This window comes from Rhinatrema bivittatum, chromosome 3 (genome assembly GCF_901001135.1).
Source record: "Rhinatrema bivittatum chromosome 3, aRhiBiv1.1, whole genome shotgun sequence".
Lineage (NCBI taxonomy): Eukaryota > Metazoa > Chordata > Amphibia > Gymnophiona > Rhinatrematidae > Rhinatrema > Rhinatrema bivittatum.
The window spans coordinates 181,443,810-181,465,660 of record NC_042617.1 but is presented as its reverse complement, the minus strand read 5'-3'; the positions used below and the strand labels follow the sequence as shown (position 1 = coordinate 181,465,660).

Sequence of the window (21,851 nt, the reverse complement as noted above, 5' to 3'; positions counted from 1 at the left end):
GCATCACTAGTTCTTTTAAAGGGCCAGTGGTGGGAACCTGGCCGCACGGTCTCTAGTGTTGCCAGCCAAGATGTCCTTGCTCGTTGGGCCTCTCCACGTAGCCTGCAGAGAGACACCGCCATCGGCGCCACACCCCTCCCTAGGCATGTGCGTGTGCATCACTAGTTCTTTTAAAGGGCCCACGGTGGGAACTTGGCCGCAAGCCCGGATGCTGATATCAGACTTTTCAGCGTATAAAAGCTCAGGCCTCGCTCCATAGTGTTGCCTTTGCAACAGGTCTCCTTGTACTCCTCGTACTCGTTGCTGATAGAGAATCCTCTCTATTTCATGTTCCTGATTCCTATGGTTCCCGGTTCCTGTCTTCCTCGTTCCTTTCTCATCTATGTGTTGGACTGACTCTTTGGATTTCGACTACTCTTCAGCCTATCTCCAACCCCGGACTTCCACTACACCTGACTACTCTTCAGCCTATCTCCAACCCTGGACCTCCGCTACGCCTGACTACTCTTCAGCCTAACTCCAACCCCAGACCTCCGCTACGTCTGACTACTCTTCAGCCTAACTCCAACCCCGGACCTCCACTATGCCTGACTACTCATCAGCCTATCTCCAACTCCGGACCTCAGCTACGCTTGACTACGCCTGCCTTCTCCGTGCCCTGACCATTGCCTTGATCGACCTTGCTATAGACCTTTCTGTGTCCAGAGTTCTACGCCGCTTACCACGACTTCCACCTGCCGCCGACTCTGATCCTAGCCTGTCAGTGACGCCTCCTCTTGCCTATCCTCTGGACGTGGACATACAAGGCTTATGCCTTCCTTTGCTTGAGCGCCTCCAGTTACTTATTGTTCCTTTGGCGCCTGAGTTCCTGTACCGAATCCAGTCCAGGGTAGGACTACACCATCTACTGGCTGCTTTCTCTGGGCTTATCCACTTCTTGTTACTAACTAACCTCGAGGCCCACCTAAGACCTGCCAGCCCTGTTACCCAAAGGCTCAACCCGAGGGGAACGAGGGCTGGTATAGGTGAAGCTCTAGCGGCCTCTAGCTTCAGCCCACTCCACCTGCTGATGGTGGTGACCTGTAGATCCTTACTTACGGGTTGGTCAACCCCACCTCGGCCCACTTCCGATGCAACAAAAAGAAAAGAAAAATAAATGTGTTACATTTGTAAGGGGGATATCAGAGAAGTGGTGAATGCCATCAGGGACAGAGCCACAGATTTGTAATCATCTATCCAGTCCAGAAAAAATTTTTAAATATGCATATAAAAATACTTAGCTAACCATATAAACATATCAAACATAAATAGTATTGTTTATTTAAAGGAAAGTAAGCATTTTCCTTATTGAAGTTCTAAGACATCTTTGGCTTTGCAAATACTACACAGACAATTTGAAAAATGAAAAATCAAAACGCAAAGGTCTAAACTGGGCCCTGTGGGTTTAAGTTGTGTTAAATTTAATAATTAAGAAGGCTTTCACAGAGTGCTTATATTTAACATACAAGCCTGGGGCTTGCTGCATTTTCTTCATAAGCTATTCTCTGTAATGGGAAATGTTCCTTTGGTCAGACAGTGGGGGGTAATTGAAACGTTTTGTATGGCCACTCATTTCCGCTTAACTTGCCAGGCAAAAAGCTAATCAGTCAATCAAATTGGCCAAGATGTCAATTCCAAATGTGTAACATTGTACATTTGCATCTTATAGAGCATATACCACTACTTACTTCACTCCAATCTATTGGGGCTTCAGGATTGCTGCTGATCTTCCTAAAAAAGGTTTTAATCTCCTGGGTATTCATGTTATCTCCAAACAAGGAAACTACTTCTTTATAGAAGTGTTCATAATCAATTGTATCTAAGTAGAAGAAAATAATTCATGATTAAAAAGAATAATGAAGCAGGATAGTCATATCCCCTTTACCTTTAATTCAATAGAATCAGCTCTTTAATTGTATGTATTTAGTACCTAGAATCATTTGGAACAGGATATAATAAAATAACACAATCCAAGCACTAAAGTTCAATGCATTTCTAAAGATGATTACCTAGAAAGTTAATGACAATGCAGATTTTGTAACTTTAAGAAACCCGTGTTACTATAATGTTCCAAGGAGAACAATGCATGACAAATAGTTACTGCAATATAACTTATTCTAGGGGAAAGTAGAAAACCATTAAAAGTTACAAGAAAAAATTCCATTCAGTGAATTATGGAAAACTTTCAGGGCATACAAATTAGCCACAGTGATCATTTCACAACTGCAGATTCAGATGAATTGCCTCCAGGCAAGTCTAGTTTAAAGTAAGAAACAAGCAGCGGCACAGTAGATGGCACTTGGGAAAGACACTGCTTTCAGCTTTGTCACAACTATGCATTCACGATCTCATCAAAACCTGAGGCAGCTATTTCTTCATGCACAAAGAGGTTATATAAGGGTCAGCTGCTATTAATTGTGTTTTCCCCCTATAGATGTAGCAATAAAAAATGCATTATGTCTTATACCAACTATAAGGTACTTAGGGTACTTAAAGAATTGGCTGAAGTTATTACAGAGCCCTTAGCAATTCTCTTTAAAAATTCATGGGGGATGGGTGAGGTCCCAGAAGAAGGGAAATGGGCAATCATGGTGTTTACCTTTACAAAGATGGAAAAGAAGAATGGAACTATATACCTGATTTGAACACTTGAAATACAGTAGCATTTTAATCAATTTGTATGTATCCAGAACAGCAATTCTCAATCCAGCGTTCAAGGTCTCCTTTTCCCCAAATAGGTCTGTCTTTCAGGATAACCAAAAAATGCTAATTAACCAGGTTTCCAGACAAAATATAGGCAAATATTCCATGCATTATGGACGTGCATTTGTTTCTAACAAATGCCAAAAATGCAACACATGCGGCCATTTTTGGTTTGTTATGAATGGAACGAATTGAAAATTACTTCCAACATCAATACCACAAAATTCAGAGGCATTTTTTTGTAAACGCTATGAATATGAATACGGTTCTCTGGAGGCCCTGCCTAGGCCTTCTCGGCCAAAAGCTGCCCAGGTCCCAGTGCTTTGAAAATTGCATCATCCACCTGGAGGATGGTACCGAAGTGATGTTACTTTGGTGCCTTCTTCCAGTGTAGCCAGTGCCATTATCATGGTGTTGTACACCTGTAAAAATATATCAGCCATACATCAAAATGGCATCAGCAGCACCAGTGGATGGCATCGAAGTGACATCACTCTGACACCATTTTTAAGTGCTTGGATCGAAGGAAGAGTGACTGGGCATCACTCCTGCCCTTTCACAAACCAGATATGGAACAGGGATAAGAGGGAGCTAGTGTGGGAGCTCCCCAGCCCTGGCAGATTTTTGGCCAGCGAAGGCCCAGCCAGAGGCCATTTTGTTATTTTTTTGTTTGCTTTGGGATGTTTTCTTGTTTAATGTTTTTTGGGGGTTTGGCAAACAAATTGGAAAAGAAACATTCACAAACGGGCGGATTTTAAAAGCCCTGCTCGCATAAATCCGCCCGGATTTACGCGAGCAGGGGCCTTGCGCGCCGGCGCGCCTATTTTCCATAGGCCGCCGGCGCGCGCAGAACCCCGGGACGTGCGTAGGTCCCGGGGTTTTCGGAAGGGGCGTGTCGGGGGCATGGCCGAACGACGCGGCGTTTTGGGGGCGGGATGCGGCGTTTCGGGGGTGGGCCCGGGGGCGTGGTTTCGGGCCGGGGCGTTCCGGGGGCGTGGCCGTGCCCTCCGGAACTGCCCCCGGGTCGAGTCTCGGCGCGCCAGCAGCCCGCTGGCGCACGTGGATTTACATCTCCCTCCGGGAGGCGTAAATCCTTGGATAAAGGTAGGGGGGGGGTTTAGATAGGGCCGGGGAAGGAAGGGGAAGGTGAGGGGAGGGCGAAAGAAACGGTGACAGGCTGCGCGGCTTGGCGCGCGCCAACTGCCCAAAATCGGCAGCCTTGCGCGCGCCGATCCAGGATTTTAGAAGATACGAGCGGGTACGCGCGTATCTACTAAAATCCAGCGTACTTTTGTTTGCGCCTGGAGCGCAAACAAAAGTAGGCTATTCGCGCTCGTTTTAAAATCCGCCCCATTCTGAAGAAGATAGTATCAAACAAGCAAGTTGAAAGTGATACCTTTTTTTCACAGAAATAACTCAATACATCTGTGCCTAGCTTTCCCAAGGACCTTCAAAATAGAGACGTCACATTCATAAGAACATAAGAAATTGCCATGCTGGATCAGACCAAGGGTCCATCAAGCCCAGCATCCTGTTTCCAACAGAGGCCAAACCAGGCCACAAGAACCTGGCAAGTACCTTTCCTAAGTCAACTTGATTAATAGCAGTTAATGGACTTCTCCTCCAAGAAATTATCCAAACCTTTTTTAAACCCAGCTATACTAACTTCATTAACCACATCCCCTGGCAACAAATTCCAGAGCTTAATTGTACAATGAGGGGCGGATTTTCAGAGCCCTGCTCGCGTAAATCCGCCCAAAACCGGGCGGATTTACGCGAGCAGGGCCCTGCGCGCCGGGAAGCCTATTTTACATAGGCCTCCCGGCGCGCGCAGAGCCCCGGGACTCGCGTAAGTCCCGGGGTTCTCGGAGGGGGGCGTGTCGGGGGCGGGCCCGGTCGTCGCGGCGTTTCGGGGGCGTGGCGGCAGCGTTTTGGGGGCGGGTACGGGGGCGTGGCTACGGCCCGGGGGCGTGGCCGCGCCCTCCGTACCCGCCCCCAGGTCGCGGCCCGGCGCGCAGGAGGCCCGCTGGCGCGCGGGGATTTACGCCTCCCGGAGGTAAGGGGGGGGTTTAGACAGGGCCGGGCGGGTGGGTTAGGTAGGGGAAGGGAGGGGAAGGTGAGGGGAGGGCAAAGGAAAGTTCCCTCCGAGGCCGCTCCGATTTCGGAGCGGCCTTGGAGGGAACGGGGTAGGCTGCGCGGCTCGGCGCGCGCCGGCTATACAAAATTCATAGCCTTGCGCGCGCCGATCCAGGATTTTAGTGGATACGCGCGGCTCCGCGCGTATCTACTAAAATCCAGCGTACTTTTGTTTGCGCCTGGAGCGCAAACAAAAGTAGGCTATTCGCGCGCCTTTTAAAATCCGCCCCTGAGTGAAAAAGAATTTTCTCCAATTAGTCTTAAATGTGCTATCTGCTAACTTTATTGAGTGACCCCAAGTCCTTCTATTATTCGAAAGTGAAAATAACTGATTCACATCTACTCGTTCAAGACCTCTCATGATCTTAAAGACCTCTATCATATCTCCCCTCGGCCGTTTCTTCTCCAAGCTAAACAGCCCTAACCTCTTCAGCCTTTCCTCATAAGGGAGCTGTTCCATCCCCTTTATCATTTTGGTCGCCCTTCTCTGTACCTTCTCCATTACACCTATATATTTTTTTAAATGTGGCGACCTGAATTGTACACAGTATTCAAGGTGTGGTCTCACCATGGAGCAATACAGAGGCATTATGACATTTTCCATTTTATTAACCATTCCCTTCCTAATAATTCCTAACATTCAGTTTGCTTTTTTGACTGCTGCAGCACACTGAGCTGACGCTTTCAAAGTATTATCCACTATGATGCCTAGATCTTTTTCCTGGGTAATAGTTCCTAATATAGAACCTAACATCGTGTAACTACAGCAAGGGTTGTTTTTCGCTATATGCAACACCTTGCACTTATCCACATTAAATTTCATCTGTCATTTGGATGCCCAAGCTTCCAGTCTTGCAAGGACTTCCTGCAATGTATTACAAACTGCTTGTGATTTAACTACTCTGAATAATTTTGTATCATCCGCAAATTTGATAACCTCACTCGTCCTATTCCTTTCCAGATCATTTATAAATATATTGAAAAGCACTGGTCCAAGTTCAGATCCCTGAGGCACTCCACTGTTTACCCTTTTCCACTGAGAAAATTGACCATTTAATCCTACTCTCTGTTTCCTGTCTTTTAACCAGTTTGTAATCCACGAAAGGGTACTGCCTCCTATCCCATGACTATTTAGTTTTCTTAGAAATCACTCATGAGGGACTTTGTCAAATGCCTTCTGAAAATCCAAATACACTACATCTACCGGTTCACCTTTATCCACATGTTTATTAACCCCTTCAAAAAAAATTAACAGATTTGTGAGGCAAAACTTCCCTTGGGTAAATCCATGTTGACTGAGTTCCATTAAACCATGTCTTTCTATATGCTCTGTGATTTTGATCTTTAGAATAGTTTCTACTATTTTTCCCAGCACTGAAGTCAGGCTCACTAGTCTATTGTTTCCCGGATCGCCCCTGTAGCCATTTTTAAATATTGGGGTTACATTGGCCACCCTCCAGTCTTCAGGTACAATGGATGATTTTAATGATAGGTTACAAATTTTAAATAATAGATCTGAAATTTCATTTTTTAGTTCCTTCAGAACCCTAGGATGAATACCATCTGGTCCAGGTGATTTGCTACTCTTTAATTTGTCAATCTGGCCTACCTCATCTTCCAGGTTCACAGTGATTTGGTTCAGTTCATCTGACTCATCACCCTTGAAAACCATCTCCAGAACTGGTATCTCCCCAACATCATCATTAGTAAACACAGAAGCAAAGAATTAATTTAGTCTTTCTGCAATGGCCTTACCTTCCCTAAGAGCCCCTTTAACCCCTCCGTCATCTAACGGTCCAACCGACTCCCTCAAGTTTCTTGCTTTGGATATAGTTTAAAAAGTTTTTATTATGAGTTTTTGCCTCTATGGCCAATTTCATTTTAAATTCTCTCTTCACCTATCTAATCAATGTTTAACCTTGACAATGCTTATGCTTTTTCCTATTTTCTTCAGATGGATCCTTCTTCCAATTTTTGAAGGATTTTTTTTGGCTAAAATAGCCTCTTTCACCTAACCTTTTAACCATTTCAGTAATTGTTTTGCCTTCCTTCCACTTTTCTTAATGCATGGAATACATCTGAACTGCACATCCAGGATTATATTTTTAAACAATGTCCATGCCTGTTGAATACTTTTAACCTTTGTAGCTGCACCGTTCAGTTTTTTTCTAACTATTTTCCTCATTTTATCAGTTTCCCTTTTGAAAATGTAGTGTTAGAGCTATAAGTTTACTTATTGTCCCTGTTCCAGTTATTAGTTCCAATTTGATCATGTTATGATCACTATTGCCAAGTAGCCCTACCACCGTTACCTCTCTCACGAAATCCTGCGTAACACTAAGAATTAAATCTAAAATAGCTCCCTCTCTCGTTGGTTCCTGAACCAATTACTCAATGAAGCAGTTGTTTATTACATCTAGGAACTTTATGTCTCTAGCAAGTCCTGATGATACATTTACCCAGTCAATATTGGGGTAATTGAAATTTCCAACAACAATGGTGCAGGAACAAATCTTAAATTCCACAAGTTCTCAAAGCAAATTATATAAAATTTGCTTTGAGAACTTGTGGAATTTAAGATTTGTTCCTGCACCATTGTTGTTGGGTATTTGCTGATGTGCAAGGTTTTGCTTCGGTACTGTTGTGGTAATTGAAATTTCCCATTATTACAGCACTGTCAAATTGGTTAGCTTCCCTGATTTCTCTTAGCATTTCATCATCTGTCTGACCATTTTGTCCAGATGGATGGTAGTATACTGCTATCACTATACTCTTACTCAACACACATGGGATTTCTTCCCATATAGATTCTACTCAGCATTTAGTCTCTTGTATGATCTTTATCCTGTTGGACTCTATACCCTCCCGGACATAAAGTGCCACACCCCCACCAAGTTGATCCTCCCTATCATTGCGATATAATTTGTACCCTGATACAGCACAGTCCCATTGGTTATCCTCCTACCACCAAGTCTCGGTGATGCTAATTATGTCAATCTCATCATTTACTGCTATACACTAACTCTCCCATCTTACTTCTTAGACTTCTGGCATTGGCATACAGACATTTCAAAGTGTGTTTTTTATTTGTATTAACAACCTGCTTTTCAGTTGATAGGGATAATTTGGAAATCTTTAGCTCAGGTGATTTTATACATATAGGCACATGGACTATGTTTGCTTTTATTGGAACCTCTCTATTGGGATGCCCTAACTCTTCTGTTTTATTAGTATCCTTCAGGCAGTATCCTTCAGGCAGGATACTAATGCTCCTAGATTAATGTAACATGCTTGATCCAATGCAAAAAATGTGCAGAGGGATGCTACATTGGTCGGATTCTCCTCAGGCAAATGCTAATAAAACCCACAAGGGAGGGGGCAATAAGAACATACGAACATAAGAAATTGCCATGCTGGGTCAGACCAAGGGTCCATCAAGCCCAGCATCCTGTTTCCAACAGAGGCCAAAACCAGGCCACAAGGACCTGGCAATTACCCAAACACTAAGAAGATCCCATGCTACTGATGCAATTTATAGCAGTGGCTATTCCTTAAGTAAACTTGATTAATAGCCATTACAGATGGAGAAAGTGTTTCTAAAATAGGTGATCGCCTGAGCTTCTGTGACCAGACACATGTGTGATTCAATATACAAGCAAAGACAGAGATGAATCACACAAAGTTCAGGGTCCTGGACTTCAAGAATACCGGCTATTTAAGATGGGGGAGGCAACATCAGGGAAGAAGATCCTTGTGACAGTAAGGTCAATAAACCTTTATGTAGGGAAAGTAAAAGAGACTAGTATGCTTTTCAAAAGAGGTGGCTGAAAACATAAGGGCAAAAAAATAGCATTCAAATGGTACATAGGGAAGAATATCTGGAAAAGCTGAGGGAATCAGTGAAGGTAGTGTGAGAGTAAAAGCACGAGTGGAGAAAAATATAGTTCAGGCAATAAAGCAAGGTGACAAGAAACATTTTCAGATATGTCACTAAAGGAAGAAGTACAGAGGTGAGCCCTTAAGACAGAGGTGAAAATGAGCAGTGTATGGAGTATGACCAAGAACAAACTAACAAATTCTAAAGAGCCTCTGTCCCATTCAGTCTCCATTGCATGCATTTGTTTACCATACACCACCCTTACAGTAAAGTCCATGGGAGAGCGGGTCCCGGCGCACGCACACAGGCCACTCTCCTGTGTGCACGATTCAGTATTCAAATTAGGGCTGGCGGTAAAAAAAGGTAAAAAGAGGCGCTAGGGACACTAGCGGTCCCTAGCGCTTCTTTTTGGACAGGAGCGGTGGCTGTCAGCAGGTTTGACAGCCGACGCTCAATTTTGCCAGTGTCGGTTCTCAAACCTGCTGACAGCCACGGGTTCAGAAACCGGATGCTGGCAAAATTGCGTGTCCAGTTTTCAACCCGCGAGCCGCGGGCTGACTTCAAATTTATTTTTTTTTTAAATTTTTTGTAACTTACGGGACCTCCGACTTAATATCGCCATGATATTAAGTCGGAGGATGCACAGAAAAGCAGTCTTTACTGCTTTTCTGTGCACTTTCCCGGTGCCCGGAGAAATTAGCGCCTACCTTTGGGTAGGCGCTAATTTCTGAAAGTAAAATGTGCGGCTTGGCTGCACATTTTCCTTTCTGAATCGTGCGGGAATACCTAATAGGGCCATCAACATGCATTTGCATGTTGCAGGCGCTATTAGGTTCGGGGGGGTTGGACGCGCGTTTTCGACCTCTTACTGAATAAGGGGTAATAGTAGCGCATCGAAAATGCGCGTCCAATCGCAGGTTAACAATGCGCTCCGCCGGAGCACACTGTACTGTATCGGCCTGTTAGTAATTTGCTCCAACCTTATAAACCACAAAGATCCCATCCTTTCTATATTCCTCAGCAATTCCAGTGTTTCATACCCCCCCTACCTGAAGCCATTCCCAAATTATAAGGGGGGGGGGAAGATATACACAGCCAATAAAACTGCAACACACATTGGTGTGATCACAGAAGCCTCGTTTTGGATAAAGCAGAGGCTAAAAAAGCAAATAGTTTTGTTTAGTGTTCATAAAAGAAGGGATTAGAGGAGTATTGATAGTTGGCAAGGAGCAAGCTGGCACTACTGGCATAAATAGCATGATTGACAGTCGGCAAGAGTAGTTGGTGTCAGAGAACCAGAAGATGTCACCCAGCACCAGTGATTCAAAATTTTAATATTGAACACCCCCCCCCCCCCCCTCCATTTTATTCCAACTTCTTCTTGTCCAAAATGTCTAAATGGGGCAGGAGATATCCTGAGGCACTCCTGCTCTGCTTGCCAGCATGCAAAACTGGCGCTGTCCAGGTGGGGTGTATATCAGTTTTAAAGCTTGAATTGCTGGAGGGAGCTGGGCTCTTTTTGATTAGAAAGGGGAGCCCAGGACAGAGACTAAACTGAGAGTGTGGGATAGAGAGAGACTGAGACACAGAGTGTGAGAAAGACAGAGCCAGTGTGAATGTGAGAGAGAAAGAGACTGAGAGAGCATGACAGAGACAGAGAGATTGTTTCTCTTTTGTGTTGGTTACTGGAAAACAATAAACAAATAAGAATTATAAAAAAAGAGAACTAGGAAGGGGCAGCACAGGAATCATTCACACAGAGTAGCAAAAAAGTTAGCACCAGTCCTGGCAGGGGTAGAAATCACTCCATTTACTGAAGTCAGGGTTTGCATGAAACTAACAAAACTGAATGTGAACAAAGCAAGGGGCCAGATGGGATACATCATGGGATATGCAAGGAGCTCAGAGGAGGTTCTAGCATCTCCACAGACAGTTCCATCCAATCATTCTTTGGGGACAGGAGAGATCTAGAAGTTTTTTTCTTTTTTCTTGAATCTTAAATAACCCCACAGCAGATTAATAAAACAATGCCAATATCTAGAAAGAGAGAGAGATAATAGTGAAAGCACAGACAGTGAGATATTATTCATAGAAGCCCAAACCCACATCAAATTAATAATACAATGCCAATATCTAGAAAAAGAGAGAGATAATAATGAAAGCACAGACAGCAATATATTATTTACAGAAGCCCACAAAAATAATTATAAATTAATAAGACAGTTATTCCTTAGTTATTCCTTAGTTATTCTCTTTGCAGAGCCCTTTAGGGAATCTTGCATTAGCTGTGCTGCTAATATGTGCACTCAGATCTTGCATTAATGTGCATATTTAATATATTTAGTTATATAGATCTCTTTGTGAGTTAGACACTAAGAGTGAGTGAGTATTGAGAGGGGATCTCTATAAATGCCCAGATATAAGAAAGGTAATTCAATGAACACTATACTATCCTGAATCGAATTGAATCTAATCCTTTATTATCCAATTATGGTGGACCTATACATATTATAAACATAATCATTAAAAATCACCCCATACATACTACTCTTTTTTAATTCTCACACCACTCACATCCATACCATAAACTTCCATGCTTCGCATTGGAGAGTATTTAAATGAAGAAAAAATCTTCTCCAAAGAAGCATTGGATTGGGTTTAGAAGATCCATTTAAAATAATGAAAAAACTGGACTCAAGATAAGGGAATATTTGTTTGGAAAGTATACTGATTCACTATATTTGTTTAGAGATATATATGGTAGGGATGTGAATCGTTTTAGGACGATTAAAATTATCGTCCGATAATTTTAATATCGTCTTAAACCGTTATGGAACACAATACAATACAGATTCTAACGATTTATCGTTATAAATCGTTAGAATCATGAGCCGGCACACTAAAACCCCCTAAAACCCACCTCCGACCCTTTAAATTAAATCCCCCACCCTCCCGAACCCCCCCCCCCCCAATAACTTAAATAACCTGCGGGTCCAGCGGCGGTCCGGAACGGCAGCGGTCCGGAACGGGCTCCTGCTCCTGAATCTTGTCGTCTTCAGCCGGCGCCATTTTCCAAAATGGCGCCGAAAAATGGCGGCGGCCATAGACGAAAAAGATTGGACGGCAGGAGGTCCTTCCGGACCCCCGCTGGACTTTTGGCAAGTCTCGTGGGGGTCAGGAGGCCCCCCACAAGCTGGCCAAAAGTTCCTGGAGGTCCAGCGGGGGTCAGGGAGCGATTTCCCGCTGCGAATCGTTTTCGTACGGAAAATGGCGCCGGCAGGAGATCGACTGCAGGAGGTCGTTCAGCGAGGCGCCGGAACCCTCGCTGAACGACCTCCTGCAGTCGATCTCCTGCCGGCGCCATTTTCCGTACGGAAAATGGCGCCGGCCATACGCGTATGGCCGGCGCCATTTTCCGTACGAAAACGATTCGCGGCGGGAAATCGCTCCCTGACCCCCGCTGGACCTCCAGGAACTTTTGGCCAGCTTGTGGGGGGCCTCCTGACCCCCACGAGACTTGCCAAAAGTCCAGCGGGGGTCCGGAAGGACCTCCTGCCGTCCAATCTTTTTCGTCTATGGCCGCCGCCATTTTTCGGCGCCATTTTGGAAAATGGCGCCGGCTGAAGACGACAAGATTCAGGAGCAGGAGCCCGTTCCGGACCGCTGCCGTTCCGGACCGCCGCTGGACCCGCAGGTTATTTAAGTTATTTGGGGGGGGGTTCGGGAGGGTGGGGGATTTAATTTAAAGGGTCGGGGGTGGGTTTTAGGGGGTTTTAATGTGCCGGTTTTTCGATTTTTCGATTTTTCGATTTTTAACGATTTTTCACGATTTTTCACGATATTTTACCCCCCCAAACGGCAACAATACGATTCCCTCCCCCTCCCAGCCGAAATCGATCGTTAAGACGATCGAGGACACGATTCACATCCCTAATATATGGGAACAAGTGTATGTTAAAAGGTGATATAATTTTTGCTAAACCTTAGAATTTAAAAGCCATTGGTTTTATGGGCTATTGAGGGTATGTATGGGGTGATTTTTAATGATTATGTTTATAATATGTATAGGTCCACCATAATTGGATAATAAAGGATTAGATTCAATTCGATTCAGATATGGTATAGTGTTCATTGAATTACCTCCAATTATTTGTGACAGTATTTTCTAGGTTTTGGAGGGCATACATATTGTTGTTTACCAGATATAAGAAAGAACATGGTTTTAAGATCAGATATTGATGGTACCGCATCTATCATTCTATTCAGAAATCTACCCTGAAATCTCAGAACTCTGTTGGAAGGTTTCTGGTTTGTCTGGCATGTTCTTCCACAGATGGTGGCAATGTTCAATTATTAAAATGTATTGGAAAGGGGGGAAAAAACAAGATGGCTCCCTGAACGGACGCTAAGTTGCAACACTCCAGCATTCTCGTTGAATTTTCTGTTTTTTTAACTTATCTTTATTTTGCCTCATAAGAGAAAGGGGAGAATTAGGGTATTCCCAGGTGAACCCCAGGTCCCCGCTGGACAGCGAATGATATCGCAATATGTGTCCCCCATATTTGAAATGAGGACCCCGAGCCCCGCTGGCGGGACGGGGGGGGGGGGAGCCCCGACCCCGCCTGGGGAGATATCGCTTAGTCCTCCAGAGTCGCAGATGCAGCCGGAAATGTTTCCTCCCAACAGCGAAGAGCAGGCAGAGTTGCAGGGACGTGAATCCACCGAGCAAACTCCAGTAGCTGGGCTGAACGATGCTGCTGTGGACCGGGAGAGGTCTTTAGAAGCCACCATCCCTTCGGAGGAGGTAGGAGAAGGTGCAGTGAGTGGAGAAATTGCACCACAGCAGGGAACATCTAGAGTGGAAGGAACGGAGGTAAACAGAGGCCTGGTATTGAAACCCCTAGAAATTAGAAAACCGGCTGTTATAACGCTGGAGTCCATTTGGGACTTGATTGTGAGGCTTGCAGTCGGGCACAATGAAAAGGCTCAGTGTATGGACTTAGCCTCCAAGAAAACTGACTCTTTAGAAATAGAATGCCAGATGGAATGAAATACATGCTCCAAAAAGGAACCTTCGCTCAATGAATAAAGGCCTCCTCAAAACTGCTCACGCAAAAATCACGCATCTAGTATCAACCCGAGAGAGAGCTATAGCCATTGCCAGCCCATCTCTATGGAACTCCTTACCCCTCAATCTAAGAACTCAGTTTGACACCAAAACTTTCAAAAAGACTTAAAAACATGGCTTTTTACCAGAGCCTTCTCAGATGATCTTAACCACCAACACCAACAAACTCACCAGACAACTCCAAAAAAATCAGAAACACCACCTTATCAATCCATGATGGATCAATAAAACCTCGAACTCTACAATAGACATCTAAGAGCTTTTTACCTATATAAACTTACACTATTACCTCCCCAATGTTACTCAACTTTATCTTTGAAATTCATTGTTAAAACTCTAATGTTACTCTCCTAATATTTCCTGCCCTGTAAACCGTTATGATGGCAAAACCGAATATATGGTATACAAAACATGCTAAATAAAGAAAGAAAGAATGTAAAAAAAAGGCAAGAAGAACAAATAAAGCCCTAACAGAGGTAAAAGATCATTTAAAGGCTGTAACTGATTAAAATGTTGCAACTATGTGAGAACAAACATCAGTATTGCGTAGACTGGAGTCAGTTGAAAATTATTTGAGACAATTAAATTTGAGACTTTTGAATTTCCTATGAATAGTGGGAGAGATTCCGCTGATAACCTTTAAAAGGTATTTAAGGGAAATATTGAAGATCCCGGAAGAGTAAATACCAGCGGTGAAGAAAATACTATACTCCAGCAAAGACAGTCTCAGATACAGATATCTCCAATAGGTGATTTGGGTAACTTTAATAATTTATCTGAGTACTTTAAAAATATTAATGCTACATATCTTGGAGGTTTAATCCGAATCTTTCCTGATTTGTCCAGAGTGACCCAATTACATCAAGCACTGGCTGACATTATAAATTGTTCCTTATCCCAGGGTATCTACCCAGATGACCTTAAAATGGCCTCCATTAAACCACTCCTAAAAAAACCGAACCTAAACACCAATGATCCCAACAGTTTCTGGCCAATCTCCAACCTCCCTTTCATAGCTAAAGTCATGGAAAAATTAGTCAACACACAATTATCGAATTACATTGATGATCACCAAATTCTGTTTCCTAATCAATATGGATTTCGCAAAGCATTAAGTACCGAAACACTACTATTGAGGTTCCTGTCTGAGTGTGTTCCTGGCTCCTGGTTCTTGGTTCTTCGTCCCGCTCTTCTCCCCTGCTCCGTGGATTGATTCTTGGCTTCTGACCTCTGGACTGGTGGACGTGTCTTCTCCTGGCTTGACCCCGGTACGGATTTGGACCCTTCTCCTGGCTTGACCTCGGTACGGCGTTGGACCCTTCTCCCGCCTTGACCCCAGTACGGCTCTGGACCTTTCTCCTGCCTTGATCCTGGCCTGGACTCGGACCCCGCTGGTATATTGATTCTCGGACCAGTTTTGGACTTTTCTTCGACTCCGTCCTCAGACTGTCTCAACCTGCTGGAGGCGCCAGCCGTCTGGAACCCACGACCTGCAGGAGGCGCCTGCATCCAGACCTTCTACAGTCTTCAGAGGAGTCGCCTAAGTCCCAGCGGCTGGACCCCTACAGGCTCCTCCTGGGGGGGTCGCGTGCTTCCAGGGTGAAGACTTCTAGCAAGTCTCTGCAGTCCAAGAGGCCTCACCCTTCGACGGTAGTCATCTACCTCGAGACAAGGGTCCACTTTCATAACAGAACCTGAAACACTTCCTATATGCAGACAATGTTCAGATCGTGATCCCTGTAAAAGAATCCATTAATAAAACATTAGAATATTGGGGAAACTGCCTGCTAGAGATCAAACACCTCCTCTCCAGTCTAAATTTAATTCTCAATGCTTCAAAAACTGAATTCCTGCTTATATACCCAGAAAACAATAACATCACCTCAAACCCACCAGCCAACCTTCAAATCTCTCACATAAGAGACTTAGGAGCTATCATTGACAACCGTCTTAACCTAAAAGCATTCATCAACCAAACTACCAAGGATTGCTTTCACAAATTACATGTCCTCAAAAGAATTAAGCCACTCTTCCACGTTCAGGACTTCAGAACAATTTTACAAGCAATAATCTTCTCTAAGATAGATTATTGTAACTCTATCTTATTAGGTCTCCCTGCATCTCATACAAAACCTCTACAGATGGTGCAGAATACAGCAGCCAGAATTCTGACCACGTCTAGGAGAAATGACCACATCTCCCCAATCCTCAAAGACCTACATTGGTTGCCAATTCACCACAGAATCATTTACAAGTCCATCACTACTATTTACAAAGTCATACATCACCTCGCTCCGCTCAACTTACAAATTCCTTTCAAAAAACATACCTCCTCCAGACCCATCAGAGAGTCTTATAAAGAATCACTTCATGTTCCACACGCCAAAACCTTTCAACACAAATCCCTCAAAGACAGAGCCTTCTCAACAGCAGGACCTCCATTATGGAATTCCATCCCGTCCGACCTGCGAAAGGAACCGTGCCTACAGACCTTCAGGAAAAGGCTGAAAACATGGCTTTTTAAGAAAGCCTATCCAGACCTCAACTGATCCTTACCTTACTGGCCATTTTACTATCATACCTCACCAACACTCTGTCAACAATCTCCTTCACTACATTAATGCTACAGCATTGTAAATAATTTGCTCTTGATTAAACTCCTTCTGCTACTTTCTCTTCTGTTCCCAGTTGTACACTTCCCTGTTTTATTATAACTGCAATATTCTAACCATGCACTTGTTAAAGTTTTTTGCATTTTTTGTATTTCTCTTTGTTTTTCACACTCTGTTAAATGTAAACCGGCATGATGTGACACCCGTCATGAATGCCGGTACACTAAATAAACAAACAAACAAACAAACAAACAAACAAATAAATAAATAAATAAATAAATAAAAAGTGTTTCTTGTAATGCGCCCAGAAGCAATTGCAAAGGGTGAAAATTTTATGTTGTGTTACCCTGCAAAATGTGTCATTAAGTACTCTGACAATACTTTTGTGTTTTATAACAACAAAGGCTGTTTTTGAGCTCGAAAGAGCAAACCCCCACCAGCTAATATGTTTTAACTTATTGTGTATGTAAGTAATCATGTACACCGCCTAGACGGATAGTTTTCCTACCCATTGTGCGGTATATAAAACTTTTAAATAAATAAATAAATAATATTTGCGCATTAAGTAATAAATATGGTTTATCAGGATAGCTTAAATGGAAAGTATTTACCTTGTATAACTCCCTCTTTGTATTTTCCTTCCCCCCCCCCCCCTTGAGTTACTGCTTATAAAGAGAGAGTAAAATTGCATTGTGAATGGTATGATTTAGTCTAAGATATTTCCTATATGCAAATCTTATGTTTCTAAGCAAAGAGATCTTTATTTTGTAATATGTAAAAGTTGATAAATAAAACATTTAAAAAAAAATGTATTGGAAAGAGATATGTTATCTTGATTTATAAAATTACTAAGACCAAGCTCCCCCTTGTGCCCTCTTACAATTCTCTTGGGCCTCCAAATGGCAGGTGAAATTTAATATGGACAAGCACAAAATGATGCACATAATCCAAACTGTAGTTATATGATATTAGGTTTCACTTTAGAAGTCACCACCCAGGAAAGGGACATCACCATGGACAATACATTGAAATCCTCAGCTCAGTGTGCAGCGGGAGTAAAAAAAAACAAAAAACAAAATGTTAGTAATTATTAGGAAAGGAATGGAGAATAAAACAAAGAATGTCATAATACCTCTGTATCGCGCCATGGTGCGATCACACAGAGTACTTTGTGCAATTCCGATCATCGCATTGCAAAAAAGATATAGCGGGACTAGAAAACATACCGAGAATGGTTCCCCTATGAGGAAAGGCTAAACAGTTTCTTCAGCTTGGAGACGAGACAGCTGAGGGGAGATATGATAGAGTTCTATAAAATCAGGAGTGGAGTGGAATGGATAAATGCAAATCAGTTGTTCATGCTATCAAAAAAAAAACAAAGACTAGAGATCATGCAATGAAGTTGCTAAGCAGCACATTTAAAACAAACTATAGAAAATATTTTTCATTTAACACACAATTAAACTCTGGAATTCATTGCTGAAGGATGTGGTAAAGGCAGTTAACATAGCTGGGTTTAAAAAAGGTTTGAACAAGTTCCTGGACGAAAAGTTCATAAATCATTATTCTCCAGGAAGACTTGGAGAAAGTCACTGCTTATCCCTGGCCAAAAGCAGCATGGAATCTATCTACCCCTTGGGATCCTGCCAGGCACTTGTGACCTGGTCTGATCCAGTAAGGTGGTTCTTATGTTCCAATCTCTAAAATTTACCCCTCTAGCAAGTATGCTACTCAACTCCTAAAGCCACAATTATGTGGACTCAGGACAGTCATTGGAGCTATTTGTTTTTTTGGTTATATATATCTCATTAAGCTCGTCAATATCTCACTGTATATTTTTGCTGGAAATATCTGCAGCCTGTGTAGCAAACATATGAACATAGTAATGTTTCCTATTAACCGTCTTTTTAAGTCAATGGATTAGTTTCAAGGGCACAAAACAGAAAGCCAGTTTATTAAGTCAAACAGACAGGACAGCAAAAAAAAAGAACAAAAAGTTCCACTCACAACAAGTTCCTCTCATATGTGAGTGGAACCTTTTCCAGATCCACATATGTGTGGATCTGGAAAAAATATCTGTCAGAATCCACCTGTCCCTCTCCCCTCCCCCAACATGTCCTGAAAATTTGGTGTGGCAAGGACACACCCAACACAAATGTTAGTAGGGGAAAACACACTCACAGTGATCCCACAAACCTCCTTTCCCTTCGGAATAAAAAAAGAAGCAATACATGAAAGAACTGTACAATGCCAGACAAATACTGAACAGCCAGTTTCTGTATCAATAAGCTCTACTGCTCACATCAGCTGCAGCAAAGCACAAGTTTGGCAACTACACAGTTCTAAATTCACCACCCTATGGAAATTTGAATATTGAACTTGACATGCAAAAATGTACAGCAAAAATGCAAAAGCGTGAACTACATTTTTGTTCATTGACTTTTGAGATATAGATATATATATATGAAAAAAAATATACCAAACTCAGTTACAAATTTTAATCTTAATCATAAATGTTTGTGTGCCTGAGTTTGCTACCTCTTTTCCCCTTTCTGCCCATTAGAGAACCACTATCCTGCTGCCACAGCAGCCTGGATTACTATTTGATTCCAGAATGCAAGGGACAGGTTATGTTTATATAATTTTTAGTGCAATTAAATAAAGGGAATTGCAGTTCTTTTCCGATATCTCAAAGAAAAGAATTATACGACTCTGCCAAAACAAGGCTTGGATCGTCTGTCAGGTCTGATCTGGAGTCGTCTGGTAATCCTAGCAATGATGCTCCTGCTGAGACCATGGCTGGGATTCAAGCATGTCCATAAAGCCATTACAAATCAACTGACAAAAAAAAAAAATCCATGGTGTCCAAATGCTATTACACATAGAACTATATGCCAGCACAAGTTAAAAAAAAAAAAAAAAAGACTTCTCAATAAAACGATAGCTTCTCTAATAATGTCTATTTTGTATTGTTGTGTTGGGCCTCTAAAGAAGCATTTGAAAGAACAGCTGCCTCCTGGTGGGCTCTGCAGGGGCTAGGTACAGCTGCTTCCATTTCTGAAAGAAATCACAATTTAAATGTAAAAAAAATAACCAAAAAACTGTCTCCTTGTGTTGATATACAGTATCCTCATGGATGACATTTCAACCTACCTCGTCAATCAATTCTCTAGACTTTTCCCTCTTCCCTTCAGGCTTCCAAAGGCTTTAACTATACTTAGTTTATATATAATATAAACATACATATATATATACTATATAAATATATTTATACTATATAAATATAAGTGTATTTATATTTTATAGTAAATATAACAAAGAAATGTAGTTGAATTGTTATGCGTAGCCATTTTCCATAATGCTAGGATTGGAGGGACATTCATTCGAAATAATGTAGATAGAAAATAGCTTAGAAAAATCAGTATCTGGTGCGTTATATGCCACAAAACTAAATATCACAAATTGTCCACTGTAAGCAGATAAGGGCATGGTTTTTGTTCAGTTTCTATAGGTACATGAATAAGGCACATCCATAAACATAAAATCAGGTCCATTGTGCAGTTCTCCCGCCAATAAGAGCTGGATATAAGTGGGAGGCTGCAATCTGAGAGCTTCTTCCCCACCCTATCACTTCTTCAATGAGAGATCGACTAAAGCAAAGCTTACCTTGCGGCTTCACGGCCGAGTCGGACCTTTCTTCCTTCTTCTGAGCTATAATTTTATCAAGAAAAGTCTTAAATAATTCTAAGTTTTCCTCGAACCTATCAACGCTAAAAGGGGGAGTGCGCATCCCTTCTTTAAATAGTTCATCCATGTGTGACCCTGGACTTGGACAAAATAAATCCAAATAAAAAGAAAAGCGAACGATGTCGCCCTGGGATCCTCCACCACGTGCAGAAAGGACTACCCTGGTGACCCACTCCCTTGCCCCCCACCCCAACCCCTCACCAGAGACCGGCAGTTTTTGAGGGGAAGAGGGGCTGCCTTGCATCTAGCTGACGTCACCGCATTCATGACGTAGTAGGATCCTCTTTTGACGTCAATCAGCGGACTGGGCTCCCCCGCCTCTGGCTATTTTTAGGTACAGTTGGGGGAGGGACTGGTGAGGGTGATGCGGTAGGCGTGATAATAATTTTGCTTGGGCTGGTGAAGGGCGGGTCTTCTAAACGTTCTACTCCATCCTCTACCATTCCACTGCGCCCCCCACCCCCTCCCCTCCCCAAAGAGTTACAGTTCCCCTCGATGGAGGGGAAGTAGCCTGGAACTGATCGCTACCTGGAGGGTGAGAAAAGCAGGGGAAGAGCATGAAAAGAAGAACTGAAGGAAGGGGAAGGAGGACGAGGGTCCTGAGGGAAACATCTGAAGGAAGAGAGGGCGGGGACCTGGGTGATATCGGGACTGGAGGGAAAGGCGGGAACTAAAGAGGAAGTGTGCAAGAAGAGGAGGTGGGGGATAAGCAGGCGGTAGTACCTGGAAATAGAGACAAAGGTGAGAAGTGGGATGGAAGAGAGGAGCTGAACGGATGTTACAGGAAAAGAGTCGGAGCGAAGAATGATAAAGAAGGTGGAAATGGAAAGAAAATCAAGGAAGAAGAGGTGCTGCAGATAGGGTTACCAACTGGCTCCAGATTTACAGGACAGGATGATCCAGTCCTGGTTTTACCCCATTGCATGCAGGGACTTGATTTCCCTATTGCATTTCCTAAGAAAAGCAAGACTATAAGTACCTGCATGCAGGGGAGTAAAACCAGGACTGGATCAACCTGTCCTGAAAATCTGGAGCCAGTTGGCAACCCTAGCTGCAGAGCAGGACAATGGGAAAGGAAAAGAGGACGAGAGGAAGCAAGGAAGCCCAGGAAAAAGAAAAGGTAATGGAATATGAAAAGAAGATGTTGCTAACAGGGCAAACAATTAAAAAACGGTTCCGAAAAAAAGAGGCAGACGAGATGGAAGTATAGGGCGAGTGTGGAGCAAGGCAAAGGCCAGGGAGAAATAATGCACTCAAAAGAGAGGTCTTTTTTTTTTAGCACATTTATCTGTCTACTTCTGAACTAGTTCTTCTAGTATTCACTTCTGGATTAGTCAATATGGTTACTTGCCCTTTGTTTTTATTTGCAGTATTCAATGTGTTGACACATAATACTGGATTTGAATTCAAAATTTCCATTCACATACATTCAGTCCAGTATTACTTACCCTCCTAACCAGTCCTGAAGTAAAACGACCTTCCTAGATGAGGTCAGTTAATCCAGAATTAATGACTCTCAGTCATCTCAATCATGAATTTAAATTCCCTACCAAGCCAGAGTGTCAAAATAGTACCAGCCAAGCAAATCAATGGCAGATATGATACAAAA

The 21,851-nt window shown here is 43.0% G+C and overlaps 1 protein-coding gene across 1 annotated transcript in view; it reads right to left on the bottom strand.

The window, feature by feature from the left end:
* WDR64 (WD repeat domain 64) overlaps positions 1-20,412 on the bottom strand; it is a 540,197-nt gene extending 519,785 nt beyond the window's left edge. The window contains exons 1-2 of the mRNA XM_029594015.1: positions 20,162-20,412; positions 1,728-1,858 (exon numbers count right to left, since the gene is read on the bottom strand). Coding sequence (XP_029449875.1) covers positions 1,728-1,858; positions 20,162-20,309 — 279 coding nt within the window. The 5' untranslated portion in view covers positions 20,310-20,412. The remainder of the gene's footprint in view (positions 1-1,727; positions 1,859-20,161) is intronic.
* Positions 20,413-21,851: the final 1,439 nt, after the last annotated feature.